Below are 14,193 nucleotides of genomic sequence, written 5' to 3'. Positions count from 1 at the left end.
CAGAGAAGGGTACATGGTTATGTTTATCCTTACAACAACCCTGAGAGGTAGGTTAGGATGAGAAATAAGTGGCTGGTCCAGAGGCATCTCGTAAGTTTCATGGCTGAACAGGGATTTGAACTGGATCTCCTCCCTCCTAGTCCAACACTCTATCCATTACACCAAACTGGTTGTTACTCAGAGGTTATTAGAAGCATTCTAAAACTGTCATAACAATCAATAAGCTTCTCTTCTCTTACTATTCTATGCCTTCTACTATTCCCACTAATAATATAGGAAAAGGAAAGAATATTAACCTCATTTACTTTCCCCATAGTGCCTGTCCCCTGTCAGATTCATTGTGTTTTTTTAATAGCTTGCATCAGGTAAAGGCTCCTGGTGCAAGCTATTTTTTAAAAAGAAAAGGGAAGAGAAAAATAAAAAATAAAAAGACCTGGTCTGCAGTGATGCAGCACAGTCCCAAAAGGTAAGTCTTGTGGTTTAGAAACATGAGTGATATGAGAATTGCCAAGCAACTAATCTAGACAAACTTCTTTAATCTAGACAAATGTGTTACATAAAATAAAGCTGACCTGAATGGATGCCTTGAACTATGAATTTCTGGAGTAAAATAAATACCTTGAAAATTAAGTAATCCTGAGCTTGATTTACATTTGCAGTGTACCACTAACTATTTGCAGTGTACCACTAACTATTTGCAGTGTACCACTAACTACCACTATTTCACAGAGGAATTTTAAAAAGACTGAGTCAATGTCTAAGAAGTTATTATGGGGGGCAAGAGCAAAGCCTCAAATTCCCATGTCTAAACTACAACTCGTGGTAGATCAGGGAGTTTTTGATCTGCCAAACCTACATGTATGCCATAATACTGGAAATTAGAGGGGAAAACAGAATGCACATTAGTGTTTAATCTATACTGGTTACCCATTTGGTGTCTGGCTCAATCGAAGCTGCTAGTTCTTACCTTCGAAGGTATTAGTTCCCTAAACAGGTGGGAGCAGGGGTTCCTTAAAGACCACCTACTTCTGTAAGTATTCTTTATGCATAGGGCTGCCATGTGGAAAAGAGGACAGATCTCCTACACCTTTAAGAGATGCACAGAAGAGGCAATTTTAGTAGGTGCAGCTTTTCTTTCCCCTGCAGCACAAGTTGCACCTGATGAAATTCCCTCTTCTGCGACTCTCTTAAAGGCACAGGTATCTTTTCCTCTTTTCCATATGGCAGCCCTGTCCATACACTTTGCTCAAAATCTAAGGCCTGCTCTGCTCCATATTTCTCCAAGTTCATTGGTTGGCTATGGGGAGTAGGGCCTTTTCTCTAGTGATGCCAACCCGTTGGAATGCCCTCCCCAAGAAAACCCATTTGGACCCTCCATTAGGTGTCTTCTGATGCCAGGTAAAAACAGGGATCTTGTGAAGCGGCTGATGATTTGTTGCTGCTTCTCTTTAGTTATATGTCAAGATTGTTCATACGACCGTGCAGGCGGGGCAGTGGGCAGGTGGGAGGGAAGGCTGGCCAAACTCACCTTCCTCCCAGATGATGGCTGCAAAGTTGCTGGGAGTGTGAACCATGCTCCCAGATGATCTGCACTGTGTGCCTGCAGTATGGAGCTCCAGAGGCCGGGATGACATGCAATGCATTGGGGGATCCCCCAGGAGACAGGCACTCTAGGCACCCGCCTGTGTCCACAGGGGCTAAACACAGCATCAGTGTACACATGATCCTGGAGCCCAGGTTAAGGGCTCGGTTGACATCACCCTCAGTGGGAACATTTGCACATACTCATCCTAAACCAAAAGTCTGTTCTGAGCATGGGAGTTTCAAGGCATGCATGGAGCTCCCTGCCAGACCAACTTCCCTATTCATTGCAAAGAAAGGACCCGTTTTGCATGTGAATTATTTTTTACTTGCCTCCCTTCAGCCTCCACCACACACACACACACACATACACACACACACACACACACACACAATCCAAGAAGGTCCTTGGAGAGAGGCCACTATTCAAATGGACTGCTAATACAGAGAAAGCTCAAATAAAAGTTAATGTTCAAGCACTAAGTGGTTTCATACTCAAGCTATTGCCACAATCAATGTGTTTCTTGCTTTAGCATAACTATTTTCAATCTGGGTTCATTAACCCAGTGCACAATCCACCCAAAGTTTAAGCACTTTACAGTTCTACTGATTTCACTGAGAAAACTGTACTTGCTTAACTCTCACAAGTTGAACTCAATGTGAATTAAAGTGCTTATTTTTGGCTGAATTGCGAACAAAGGTTGCAATCCTGCACATATTTGCAGGGTCTGACTCCTGGGCACCATGAATTCTGAACATCGGGGATTCCAGTTCCTTCAAGAAGCTCAAATATCAATGAACTAAACACTTAAATCGTATAACCAAAACATATGATGAAAACAGTAAAGTTATATGAAAAAAATTACTTACGTGGGTCAGACTTGGAGAATGTATCCTTATCCAAAAGATTCCTGAAATGAAGGGGGAAAGAGGAAGCATTAGATAGTCCTAATGAATCAATTTCCATTACAGAAACATTGCCTGCAAATGTTTCCTTTTCTCATATACAGATAACCCTTCAGTGGAGACAATGGTTCAAATGATCCAACTGCTATAAAAAAACCAGCTAATTGCTCAAGATGCTGCTGTCAGTTATACTAAAGGACTGGAACTCCACAAGCTTCCGTGAACATCATCCAAATGCACATCATTCTAAATTGGCTGCTTCACAGTATGAGTCAACTCTAAGGCTACATCCACAGAGGTGTATCACCCACCTGCTTCAGCTTTTACAGGAGTCTAAGAAATTGTGCCTCAGTCTAGAAGATCTAGAAAACCCTTATTCATAATGTAGATCAGGAAAATACCCAAACATTTTGACCCACAAAAGCTGCTCTGAGTCAACACAATCGTGGCTCAATCACCAGAAAGATAGATATCTTCATTTTTCTGCATACAAGGTGTGTAGCCAGGCTTGTAGAAGGCACTGGACATCACAGATTCTGATGGGAGAACTTGAAACTACAGTGGTATGTATGAAGCTGCAGAATAATTACTGAATGATTCATCTATTGTCATTCATTGCAAGCAGTGAATGTAGGGGGAAAGATGTAGGGGAATCTTTAGAAGAGTGATCTGTTCAGCGACACCCAATGGTTAAGGAAGCAGTAAATACTCCATTTGGTCTGTTATCTTCAAAGGTGATAGAGTCAAAGGAGCAGAGAATGTCTTAAAAAGCTGTCAGTCATGACTGTACTTCCCTGAGGTCCACACATGGAAGGAGAAGACAGGGCTGGAAATATATGTCTGCACCAGTTATTGTCTGCATAATATACTGCAGTTAGCTGGTCCTATTCTGCTCCTCTTGGCAGTGATACTGCATTTCTTTCCCCTCACAGAAATCTGGAAGTAAAGAATATCTTGAAAGAAGAAACATGTCATTTCAAGTCCTGCTACACCAGTTTTCACACATTAAGGGTATTCACATGATCAGCCTAACCCAAGTGAGGGCAGCCCAGCCTGGGTTAGGCTGCACATGTCAAGTGCTGGGATCGAGCCCAATCCTGGTGTTGCCCGGAGTTTTTAACCTGGCTTTTAGCCAAGATTAAAGCTACTCTATAGTTCTCTTAACCTCATCTGGAGGTCGTCTGGATGACCACAGCCAAGTTAAATGACTCCCCCACCCCCTTGTCCACCGCCATTTATGGCAGTGAGCGGGGGGGGGCTGCCATGCTCATGCCCTAGGGCACCTTGGGATGAGGTGGGGGAAGTCCTCCCGCTCCCAGCATCACCCTCCACTACACCGCCACTCAGGTGGGCATGCGGAGCGGCAGAGGGGAGGACGGCTCCTGCCTTCCCCACAGCCCACCCGGCCTCCCTAGTGAGGTCGTGTGCATGACCTCATGGACTATTACATTCTCTGGACTGGAGTGACTGATTGGAAAGCACTTTATACATTAGATGTGATGTGCCTAGTGAAAGTGGAGTCACTGTTTTGCCGGATTTTTTTAAATGCAGAATTTGTGGACCTCCAACTATGCTTCTGTGGACCTCCAACTAAGCCTCGCAGTGCCGCTTTTGTTGAGTAGGATGCCCTGCCCTGCAGTGACAAGCTTCACTTATTGCTTGAGGACTATGTGAAGAGACAGTAAAACTTGTGTGTGGGTGGCTGCCACAAATTCCGTGAATGACCCATTAAGCATGAGTGGTGTGCAGAGAAAGGAAGCCCACTGTCATCCCAAAGGAGACAGAATAATATAGGGGGAACAGTCTGCGTTACAAGTCGCTCAGCCTGAAACAACAGAATCAGAAGGGATGCAGAGCAGTCCTCAATTTTCTACTGAGTAGAATTTGAGAGGAAGAGAAAGCACTGAAAACAGAAAGGAGAAAGGCCAGGAATTAGAAATATCCTAATTCCACCCAACTGGGAACTATTCGTCCTTCTGCTAATAATGTTGGCCCTCTAGTGCTATATTAAAAAAATACTGCTTTCCTGTCAGCTTTGCTTTCCTCTGAGGATTCTTGATACATCAGCCTCTCCCCTCCCTTCAGTCTCTTTCATTCCCACAATGTTAAAAGGCCCACTGGGATAAAACAAAACCTTCTCCAGTCTCTTCATGCATTGAGCAACGGTGACTTTCTGCTGGAGGACAGAGCTTAGATGACGATTTCCCCCCCAAAATAAAATAAAATAAAATACTTTTTTGGCAGGATAAATTATACAGCTGTTGCCAAAAATACAGAAGCTTCAGTGCACACCAGAAGCTTCAGCAGACCAGAAATTCAGCTGCATCACACTTCAAGGATGGGAACCTGGATTAGAATTGTTGTAGAAAAGCACAAAGAAGAGGCAAAGGAAGCGAGAGTCACAGACTGCGAAGTAGCCAAAGGAAAGCAGTAAGAAGGCCATTCCCAACCACTGAAGGAACTCTGACAATTGGTCATTGAAAGATCTCAGTCCTGCCTAGTTCCCTATTTTGTAACATGTATCAAACCAGGCAATCACAGCATGTTGGAAGGTCTGGAGGAAGCAGTCTTTCCCTACTTTGCTAAACACAGAGATTACCCTATAGTCACCAAGCAGTTTGCGAAAAAGCAAGCACCCTATACAACTATAAAGAATACAATAAAATAAGGAAGCAACATCAAGTTGCATTACACATTAGGGTCATGCATGGACCACGGTTTGGGCCGCAGGACAAATTCAGACTTGTCTTTGGTCTGGAAAAATGGTTCGGTCCAGTCCAACTGAACCACGGACCAATCCAGTGATTCGAGGCAGCACTGCGGTGGGGTGGGGGAGGTGGTGAGTTGTACCTTTAAAAGTAAAGCCAGAGGCCGTTACCCACGTGACGGGCACTCCAGGCAGCTCCCCCAGCAGCTCATGTGCTGCAGCAGCTCCATCACTCACCTGGCCTCCAGGCATATGGAAAGGCCAGATTGAGTTATGGAGCTGCACCGCCATGCACAGGCTGCTGCCTGGTGGGGTGTTCATGCAAGTAAGGACCTGCGGTGTTACTTCTAAAGGTGACACTCACCATCCACCCCCGCCCCACCCCGGGTACCTCCTTGAACCGGACTGGTTTGCCGGACCACAGACCAGTCCAACTTCTGACCGTGGCCCAAACTGCAGTCCGTGAACACCCCTAATCGCGACCCACTCTTTTTAATAGTCTAGGCCTTAATGCAACCGCCCAGCTCTGCTCAAACAATAGCACCAGCCTTATCACTTTTCATAGATGAAATATTTCCAGAACATTCCCAGTTGCTCAAACTTTATTTGTTTGTTACATCTGTATCTTGCCCATTCTTCTAAGCCACCAAAAAGTCCCAATGTATTCTCTCAACATAGACTTTCTTGTTGATGGAGAGACCTAGGCATTTCGCTGCCTGAAGTAGAGCACTCCCTCCCTTCTCTTTTTTCTATTACAATTACAATCCAGTTCTTTAAATCTCTTGCCTTTCTCTCCTTCCTTGGAAGAGGAAAAGCAGCATGGTGCCATTTTGCCTTCCTTCCCCTGCAGACATGGGGAAGGGGCTGTCATGCTGCCCTAGAAACTGCCCCATAATCTGCTGCCTGAAGTGGCCCTCCTTCACCCTGATTCATGGTTACACCAAACCTACATACACCTTAACACAACAGAAGAGCATCTGGTTCAATCCCTGTCAACTCCAAGTACCGCTCGGAAAGACTTCTGTCAGAAACTGCAGAGTCTCAACAGACTTTCCTCCTTCTTGTTTCTGGGTCCTGTTGAGAGGAGCAACTCAACAATGGGGGGCTGTGTGGTATGTGCCTGCCTCTATAGGACTGGTCTTCTCCCCTGACCAGCCCGGCAGCAGCCCAGGTGAGAGCAGGGCTACAGCCTAGGGTGCGAAGGATGTGCATTACCTTCCCAAAGATTGTGCCGGTGTCCCCAAGTAAGGACAGGAGTTGATGTCTAGAAAGGGGGTGATTGGGGCCCTCAAATCTTATAGAGTCTGCAACTGTGACTTGTTTTTCTCCAGTTGTTAGATAATGAGGCTATTCTCACGCACAGTGGAAAGGGAGACCAGCCCGGTTTCCACTGCACGTGTGAACCGCTGGGAGCTGTGTGGCTCCCAGTGGCAACCCCACTTAATTGTGGCCCTTAAATGAGGTTAGTGGAGCGAGCACTTCATTAACCCCATTTGTCTGATCATGTGTCACCGCAGTACATGCCTACAACAAGCCTCCTGGTGTCAGTAGGCTCCCAGAATGCCCTGCGCACTCACATGGGGCATGACGGGACTTCCGAGGGCCAGGAAGCCCCCCTAATCCCCACCGCCCCAACTGGCTCTGTGACGGAGCTGGTAGTCGTGTGGGTGGCCAATCCGGCCACCCAGGGCAAGCTGCCTGCTCGTCAAACCCGCTCTCCCCACAGAACCATCTTAGGCGCTCCACACTGCTCGTATGGAGAGCCTTGATGTTTATTATTTGACTTTACTACATTATTGTTTTTGTTTCATTGTGTTTTTATATTGTATAAATATAAGAAGTCTATCAAAGGCTACTAGGCGGAGGGCTACAGGCCACCTCCAGCCTCAGAGGCAGGATGCCTCTGAATATCAGTTGCAGGGGAGAGGGCATGCCCTCAACTCCTGCCTGTAGGCTCCCAGCGGCATCTGGTGGGCCACTGTGTGAAACAGGACGCTGGACTAGATGGGCCTTAGGCCTGATCCAGCAGGGCTGTTCTTATGTTCTTATACCATTGTGCTGCCATCTGGTGAACAGCAGTTATATAAATACCAATATATCATATTTACCCAAATAGAAGGTGACTGAATTTAAGATAAACGCATGATTTCTAACAGCTAAGAACTTGGGGGGAAACTAATCTTGGATTCAAGTATATATGCATTTCTATCCCACCCTTTCTCCAAGGAGCTCAGGGCAGTGTATTTGTTTCCCTCTCCCAGTTTGCCCTCACAATAGACTTGTGAGGTAGGTTAGACTGAGACTTAGTGAATCACCCAAGGTTATCCAGTGAGCTTCATGGCCAAGTGGGAATTTGAGCCCAGATCCCTCCAGTCTGGTCTGGTCTAACCACCACACACCACACTGACTGGCAATCATTAAGTAACCATATGTACAAAATTCCTTATTACTAATTGTGTTGTGAACCAGCCTGGCTATAGGGAAAATACAGTGCTATTATTTGTCTATATACTGCTTGAATTGATTTTATATAGTACCACAAAGCAAACTGAACAAATGTCTCCACTAGAATGCAGAGAACACATGTGTGGGAAGAGGGTATGGGCATTTGTGCCAGAAGAAGGCCAAAGATAGAGGCCATAGAGTCTGGAGTGACCAGGAGAGATGTCAAGTCTGCACATACAGAGTAGCCTGAAGACAGAAGCCCGGAGGAGGAAAAATACAGCTGATGAAAATGAAAAGTCAGTCCAAAGAACAGAAGAAGCTGGTGTCAAAGAAACACACATATCAAGCTGTATATCCCAAATGCTGATTAATATAAATACAAATATCTGCAAAATAAAATCTTCCTGAAACCATTAAAATCATGTAGAAGTTGTCCCTATCAACTCATATTTCATGAGGCTGTTCTCACAAGCAGCCTAGAGAAGCTTAAGCAGACAAGCCCGGGCTTGGCTGCCTGTGAGACTGCAGCACTAAACCCACCACCGAAGCCCAGGCAACCTGGCTCCCAGGATCGTATGTCAGTGCAAGCTGCTTGCAGCTTGTGCTGATACAGAGACAGGTGCCTAGAGTGCCTGTCCCCTTGAGGGGAATCCCCCAGTGCACTGCACTCAGTGCACTGTGGGATTCGTGGAGGCCAGGACAAGTCCTGCCCTTTGTTTCCCATGCTGCTGGGAGCGGCATGGATAGTCATCCACACAGCTCCTGGCAGGGCTGGTCATGTGGGTACGCAGCTTGCACAACGCTGGGGTTCAGAGTGGCCATCTGGGGGAAGGTAGGTCAAACCCTGCCTTCTCCACCACCTGCCTAGACATGCACATGCGGTGGTGAGAATAGCCCTCGTGTATCTTAAGGAATTCCATAACAGCCAAATAATGATTAGATTCATCTGGTATAATATCATAAAATGAGCTGAGATATAATTACATTGGAAAACCATAAAACAGTTAGGGAGGCGGGTCTCACGATCAGTGAGACCCGCTTTTGCTGAAACTGCAGAGAGAGTGGGCTAAGCCCGCTCTCCCCACAGTCGATCTCTGCAGAAGCCCTGGGCAGCCGTATCGGCCACTCACACGATTGCTGGCTCTGTGACGGAACCGGCAGGGGCTGGGGAGCTCGGGGGCTGTGTGGCTCCCGGAAGCCCCAGTATGCCCTGCATGAGTGCGCAGGCATACTGGAGAGACCCCCGGAGCCGGGAGGTGACTTTTCACCTCCCCTCTGGGGGTCTACTCATGGGTAGTCGCAGCGCAGAGCCACGCTGTGGCTACTCATGACCAGATTGCCCAGGTTTGCGGAGCACTCGCTCTGCAAACCCAGGCTAAGAGGAGGGGTACTTGAGCAGGTTACTCGCTCGAGAACCACCGGGCTCGTAGCCGAGCCTGGTGGTTCTCACGATCGGGAAAAATCGGGCTAAGCTTTCCTAGCCCGATTTTTCCTCATCATGAGAATAGCCCCAGGATCTCTTAACTGCAGTTTATTACTGAGCTCCTTTAATTTCCAAATCCTTCTCTACAAAATGAATTGTAAATGCTTATTTTAATTTTAAAAAAACATTAAACAAAAGTAAAATAAGGGAAGGATCAAATACATAGTTACAGAGGTGCATGTAATATAAAGTTCCAACAAGCTGGAAACTCTCTGAATGGATTTTTGACTCAGAAGAAAGGGGGCCGAAAGAGAGTCTCACTCTGGTGCATGCACACACCTCAAAAGCTCGGCAGTTATTACTTTTCATACCACGTGTAAGCTTGCATATGGAAGGTTTTTGTTTACTTTTCCAGTAAGAAAAGGAGGAGAGTTTCCCTGGGATTCCACCCAAGCCTGGGGGTAGATTGAGGGGGTGGGTTAACTCTGTCAATAATTAGGTGGTGGTGGCAAGGATGGTAATCCGCTAGACAGGCATACATCGGTACCACCCATGTGTCTCATTTTATTGTCCATGCAGTGGTATGCTCACACATGATCACTGCTCCACCACACACAAAGGATTCTCTATTCAATAAGTGTAGGGACCACCCCAAACAATCTGGCAAGCTAAATATGTCTAAGTGGACAGTTATTAAGCTCTTGCAACCGCTGATAGGGTACAGTTAGAATACTTTAAACTTAACAAAATCTTGATAGACCAGTAGAAAGAGGGTAGGAGGCAGCATAGCCAGTGAGTCGTGTTCATGTGAACCCACAGGAATCCTTCCTACCCAGCTTGCTCAAATCTAAGTAACCCAGATCCTCTAACCCAGGTAGGACAAAGCATGAGCACTACTAACACAATGTTTTGGTCTTCTGGGTACATTTGCCTTTGGTGGTAGTCTCAGGAATCAGCAGACATGATTGTAATAGTGGCTACAGGGCTGGCATCTGTAAATGTGTCACTCTGCAAAGCACACTATGAGCTTTTGTTTGCAATGCCTTCAGAAGGGCTGGTCCCACTTACTGCCTCTTTTGGGTCAGTCAGAGGACAGCTGATGAGAGCTGCCAGTCTCCTGGTAGTGCAATGCATGCTGGGATAGCTCTTTCAATCCTTGGAGGACCCAGCTCCCAATTTGAAAAAAGGGAGACCACAGCTGCCATGTTCGTCTACGTGCTGGGCTTGCGGACCCAAATGGAGGTTCTGCTCATTTGTGGAGGCCAGGGTAGGAGCTCTTTATCCCAACTTTTGCAACCATTCCCATATGTTTGTGCGAATAGGCTCAGCAGCTACCTAGATAAGAATTCAACCATGTGAAGGAATGGAGGCAGAATTCAGTAAAAGAGGAAGCTGAATAATCTTATCTAATTTAGTTGGGGATGTGGGTATACAAATGCCCTATAGAAGGCTTATCATACTCAGACAAGGGTTATATTACAAGTTATTATATTCTCAAGGCCCGTTAAATATGCAGAATTTTCAGATAAGATGAGAAAATAGACTCCAGGGTACAAAAGTATTCCAGTAACTGCTGTATCTGAATCCCCTAATAGACTTGCAGGCGTGTTCAAACATTGGTGCCACATGAAAAATAGCCCATTAACCCTAACATTCATTTACTCTGTTAACATCAGTTCATATATTCCACCGACCAAAGCCCCTGGGCAGAACTGTTCCAACAGTGAGCCCCCCAGCCCGATAGACTGGTGTCCGTCGTGACCATCACTCTCTCGGGTTCTATGAACAGCTTGCCCTTGTCTAGGTTCCCCGGGCCGTCCAACGAATCGACTCGCGAAGAGACACCTAGAGAGGAATGTTCTTGTCACGTTTGAGGGCAATCCTGTGCCGGTAAGGGAGGAAACCCCACTGTAACTGGCATAGATTAAAACCTCGCCCAAGGCACCAAGTCCATAGCCGCCACCATGAGACCCAACAAACTTGCTAGATTGAGAAGGCTGGCCCACAGTCTCGAAGCAATCACACGAGCCAGTGACGTTAAGACCTCCATCCGATCCTGTGGCAGAAACAGTTTGCCTACTGAGGTGTCCATTACCATGCCCAAATGACGAAGGCTCTGTGTGGGCATCAGGTGACTCTTGCCCACATTTATCAGAAACCCATGCGCACGTAACACAGACATTGTTCTGGACAGAGCCGACTGAACTGCCCCTTCTTGAGCAAGTTCTCAAGGTAACAATACAGGTGGACCCCCTCAGTGCATAAAGTGGCCACTAGCAGACTAGAACCTTCATAAAAACTCGGGTGGCTGATGAGAGACCAAAAGGAAGGGCTCTGTACTGATAATGCCTCCCCATGTAGCAGAAGTGGAGTATATGTTGACTGCGTGGATGAATGGGGATGTGTAAATAGGCCTCCTGGAGATCTATTGAAGTCATGTAGTCCCCCATCTGCAATGCCTCTGAGATGGTACAAAGGGTTTCCATCCTGAACCTCCTTTTTATCACAAAACGGTTGACTGGGCGTAGGTTGAGAACTGCCCTGGCCGATCTGTCCTTTTTTGGCACCGTAAAATCACAGAATAGATGCCCTTGCCTCTCTGAAGAGGTTGGACGTCCTCTATGGCCCCTATAGCCACCAGATACTGAATGGCCATGGACAACCCCTTGTGCTTTTCCGGTTTCCCAGATCTAGGGGTAAGGAGGAATCTGTTTCCTGGGGGGCTGGCCAGCTCCACTTCGTACCCGTGTAGGCTAATGGAAAGAACCCACCTGTCGATGGATTCTTTCCAAACAGGCCAAATGGCAGACCCCCACTTTGCCTGAGTGGGAGTCAGGACTGCTGCTTGGGGGCCCCGCTGCTGGTTTCCGAGAGACTGATGGTTCTGCTGAGTGAACCCTTGCCTGCCTTGGCCTCTGGATCTGTTCCACTGCGATCGAAAAGGCCTAAAAGGCTCCCTCTGACAAACTGAGGTCTAAACGCCCTGAAGGTTTGCATCGGTCTATGATTAAAACTCTTGTCCTTCTTCCTAGGAGCTGATGGCAGAGCCCTGCGGTTATCCTTAGTTTTAATGAGGACCTCTTTCAGGGCCTCATTCCCAATTAGCTTTCCCCCCAGCATAGGGAACAGCGGCTAATTTAGCCCTAGACGTATTATCAACTTCCAAAATTTTAGCCATATGTTGCGTCTTGCCAGGACACCTGCACTGACCGCACATGCCGAGAACTGAACACTGTCCAGAGTAGCATCCGCTGAAAAGGCAGCCGCCCTCTGCAGACGAAGTAGCTTACGCCACATCTTAGATTGATTAGTGGGAGGGTCATTGGGTAACTCGCCAAAGACTCCATTCACACTTACTGCTGGTGGTGTACAAGTCACTTCCCTATGGAGTCCTCTCTCTAAGCATTTGAATACAAGAAACATGTGCATGTGGCCAATTATGTGAAGGAGGGTAACAATCAGGTCGAAAAGACATATGCAGTTGTTCTCATCCATATGGGAAGGCACCATAGGGAAACAGCTAGCACAAAGTGTGGATGTCCCCAACTTCATGTGCCCTTCAGAACAAGGATTTTCTACCAAGCACATATGGTGGGTCAAATAAAAAGTAGTTATGAATTAATGCCAATCAACAGAGAAGCAGACTGCAATCGGACATGCACCTATCTGGAAGTAAGCCTCACTGAACACAGTCAGGCTCACTTCTGACTAAACATACTATTACGTACTACGAATATTTATATACTGCTTTTCAACAAAAGGGCTCAAAGCAGTTTACGCAAATAAAGAAATAAAATGGTTCCATGTTCCAAAAGGGCTGACAATCTATAAGGAAATATAAGGGAGACACCAGCAACAGCCACTGGAGGGATGCTGTGCTGGGGTTGTATAGGGACAGTTGATCTCTCCCTGCTAAATATAAGAGAATCTCTACTTTAAAAAGGAGCCTCTCTGGCCAGTTAGGAAGAAGATAACCAGTTTCACAAATAATGCTGAAAATGCCTTTTTGAATGGAATGCATCACTTGTGAATGTTGTTAATGCAGTATAGAAAGTGGAAGAGAAACATTCTGAAATGAAATGTACATTCTAATCCAGAAATTCCCAACTTGTGGTACTCCAGATGCAGCTGAACTACAACTCTCATCATCCCCAGAGACAATAAATTGTCACTGGGGATGACTGGAATTGTAGTTCAGCAACATCTGGAGTACCACAGGTTGGGAACCTAATCAACAAAGCACTGAATTTACACATGTGAGAAACACAAAAAAACCAACTGAAGAATCACTTGTGAAAAACAGTCTTAAATCTACACAGCAAATACCATTCCTTGCTTCTAGGATGGCTCTCGCTAGTAGGCACTAGAAGAAATATCAGATCAATGCCAATCCAATAACGATATGAAAGAAAAATATTGGGGAGGTCAATAGGGCCTCCCCAACATTATCATTATCAGTATCCAGTTGGCAATGAGCCAATCTCTCCAATGTAGTCTCTCCAAGCGGCTACAGATTTGAATTAAAAGGACTGTACCCCCCAAATCAGGGGTGGGGAGCCAAAGTAACCCCCCTCCCAGAAGCATCCACTGGCCCAATAGGTAGTTTCTGAGGGGTTCCTTTTGCACTCCCACCCCTTGATGTCCGGGGTACAGTCCTTAAAAACCAGTCCTCAAACAGTTTAGAGAGAAAGTCTATCCAAGCAACGGGGCTGGGTTTTTTCCTGATATTACTATTGTAAGTGGAAGCATTTCCAACAGGACAGCAGGAATTTTAGTTGGAAATCCATATTCCTGGGGCTCCCTGTTGCCCTATCGGAAATCCTTCCAAGAATCCCAATAACGGTCATATCAGTCCAATATTCCTATCCAACTGATATGATCGCACTGACCTACTAGCTAAGCTGCCTTCTGTCAGACACACAGAGACGCAAACTAAACGACACCCATTATCAGCTAGAAACTGCAGCTTCTTGGAGGGTAAAATATAAAGAATTGATTCTAGACCATCTCCAATATGCTACCCAAATCACCTTATACTCCAATTTCGTGGCCTTGGAAACAACCCAAACCAAGTTTCTGAGAAGCTTATTTTGAGTGCCTTGCTGTGTGCCTAATGTGATTTTACGTTTAG

General features: G+C 46.2%; 1 protein-coding gene and 1 long non-coding RNA gene across 5 annotated transcripts in view; one reads left to right on the top strand and one right to left on the bottom strand.

The window, feature by feature from the left end:
• Positions 1-14,193, bottom strand: part of CPNE5 (copine 5) — a 213,656-nt gene that overhangs the window by 159,056 nt on the left and 40,407 nt on the right. For all 4 annotated transcript variants that reach the window (XM_053246515.1, XM_053246512.1, XM_053246513.1 and 1 more), the window contains exon 2: positions 2,452-2,492. In XM_053246515.1, coding sequence (XP_053102490.1) covers positions 2,452-2,492 — 41 coding nt within the window. The remainder of the gene's footprint in view (positions 1-2,451; positions 2,493-14,193) is intronic.
• LOC128323420 (uncharacterized) lies at positions 2,913-8,058 on the top strand. The gene is made up of 2 exons (XR_008306258.1): positions 2,913-3,050; positions 7,764-8,058. It is a non-coding gene; the product is annotated as an uncharacterized LOC128323420 (long non-coding RNA).

The sequence above is a fragment of the Hemicordylus capensis genome, chromosome 4 (assembly GCF_027244095.1).
Source record: "Hemicordylus capensis ecotype Gifberg chromosome 4, rHemCap1.1.pri, whole genome shotgun sequence".
NCBI classification, from domain to species: Eukaryota; Metazoa; Chordata; class Lepidosauria; order Squamata; family Cordylidae; genus Hemicordylus; species Hemicordylus capensis.
Note: the sequence above shows the minus strand (reverse complement) of the source record. Positions and strands in the feature narration are given on the sequence as shown.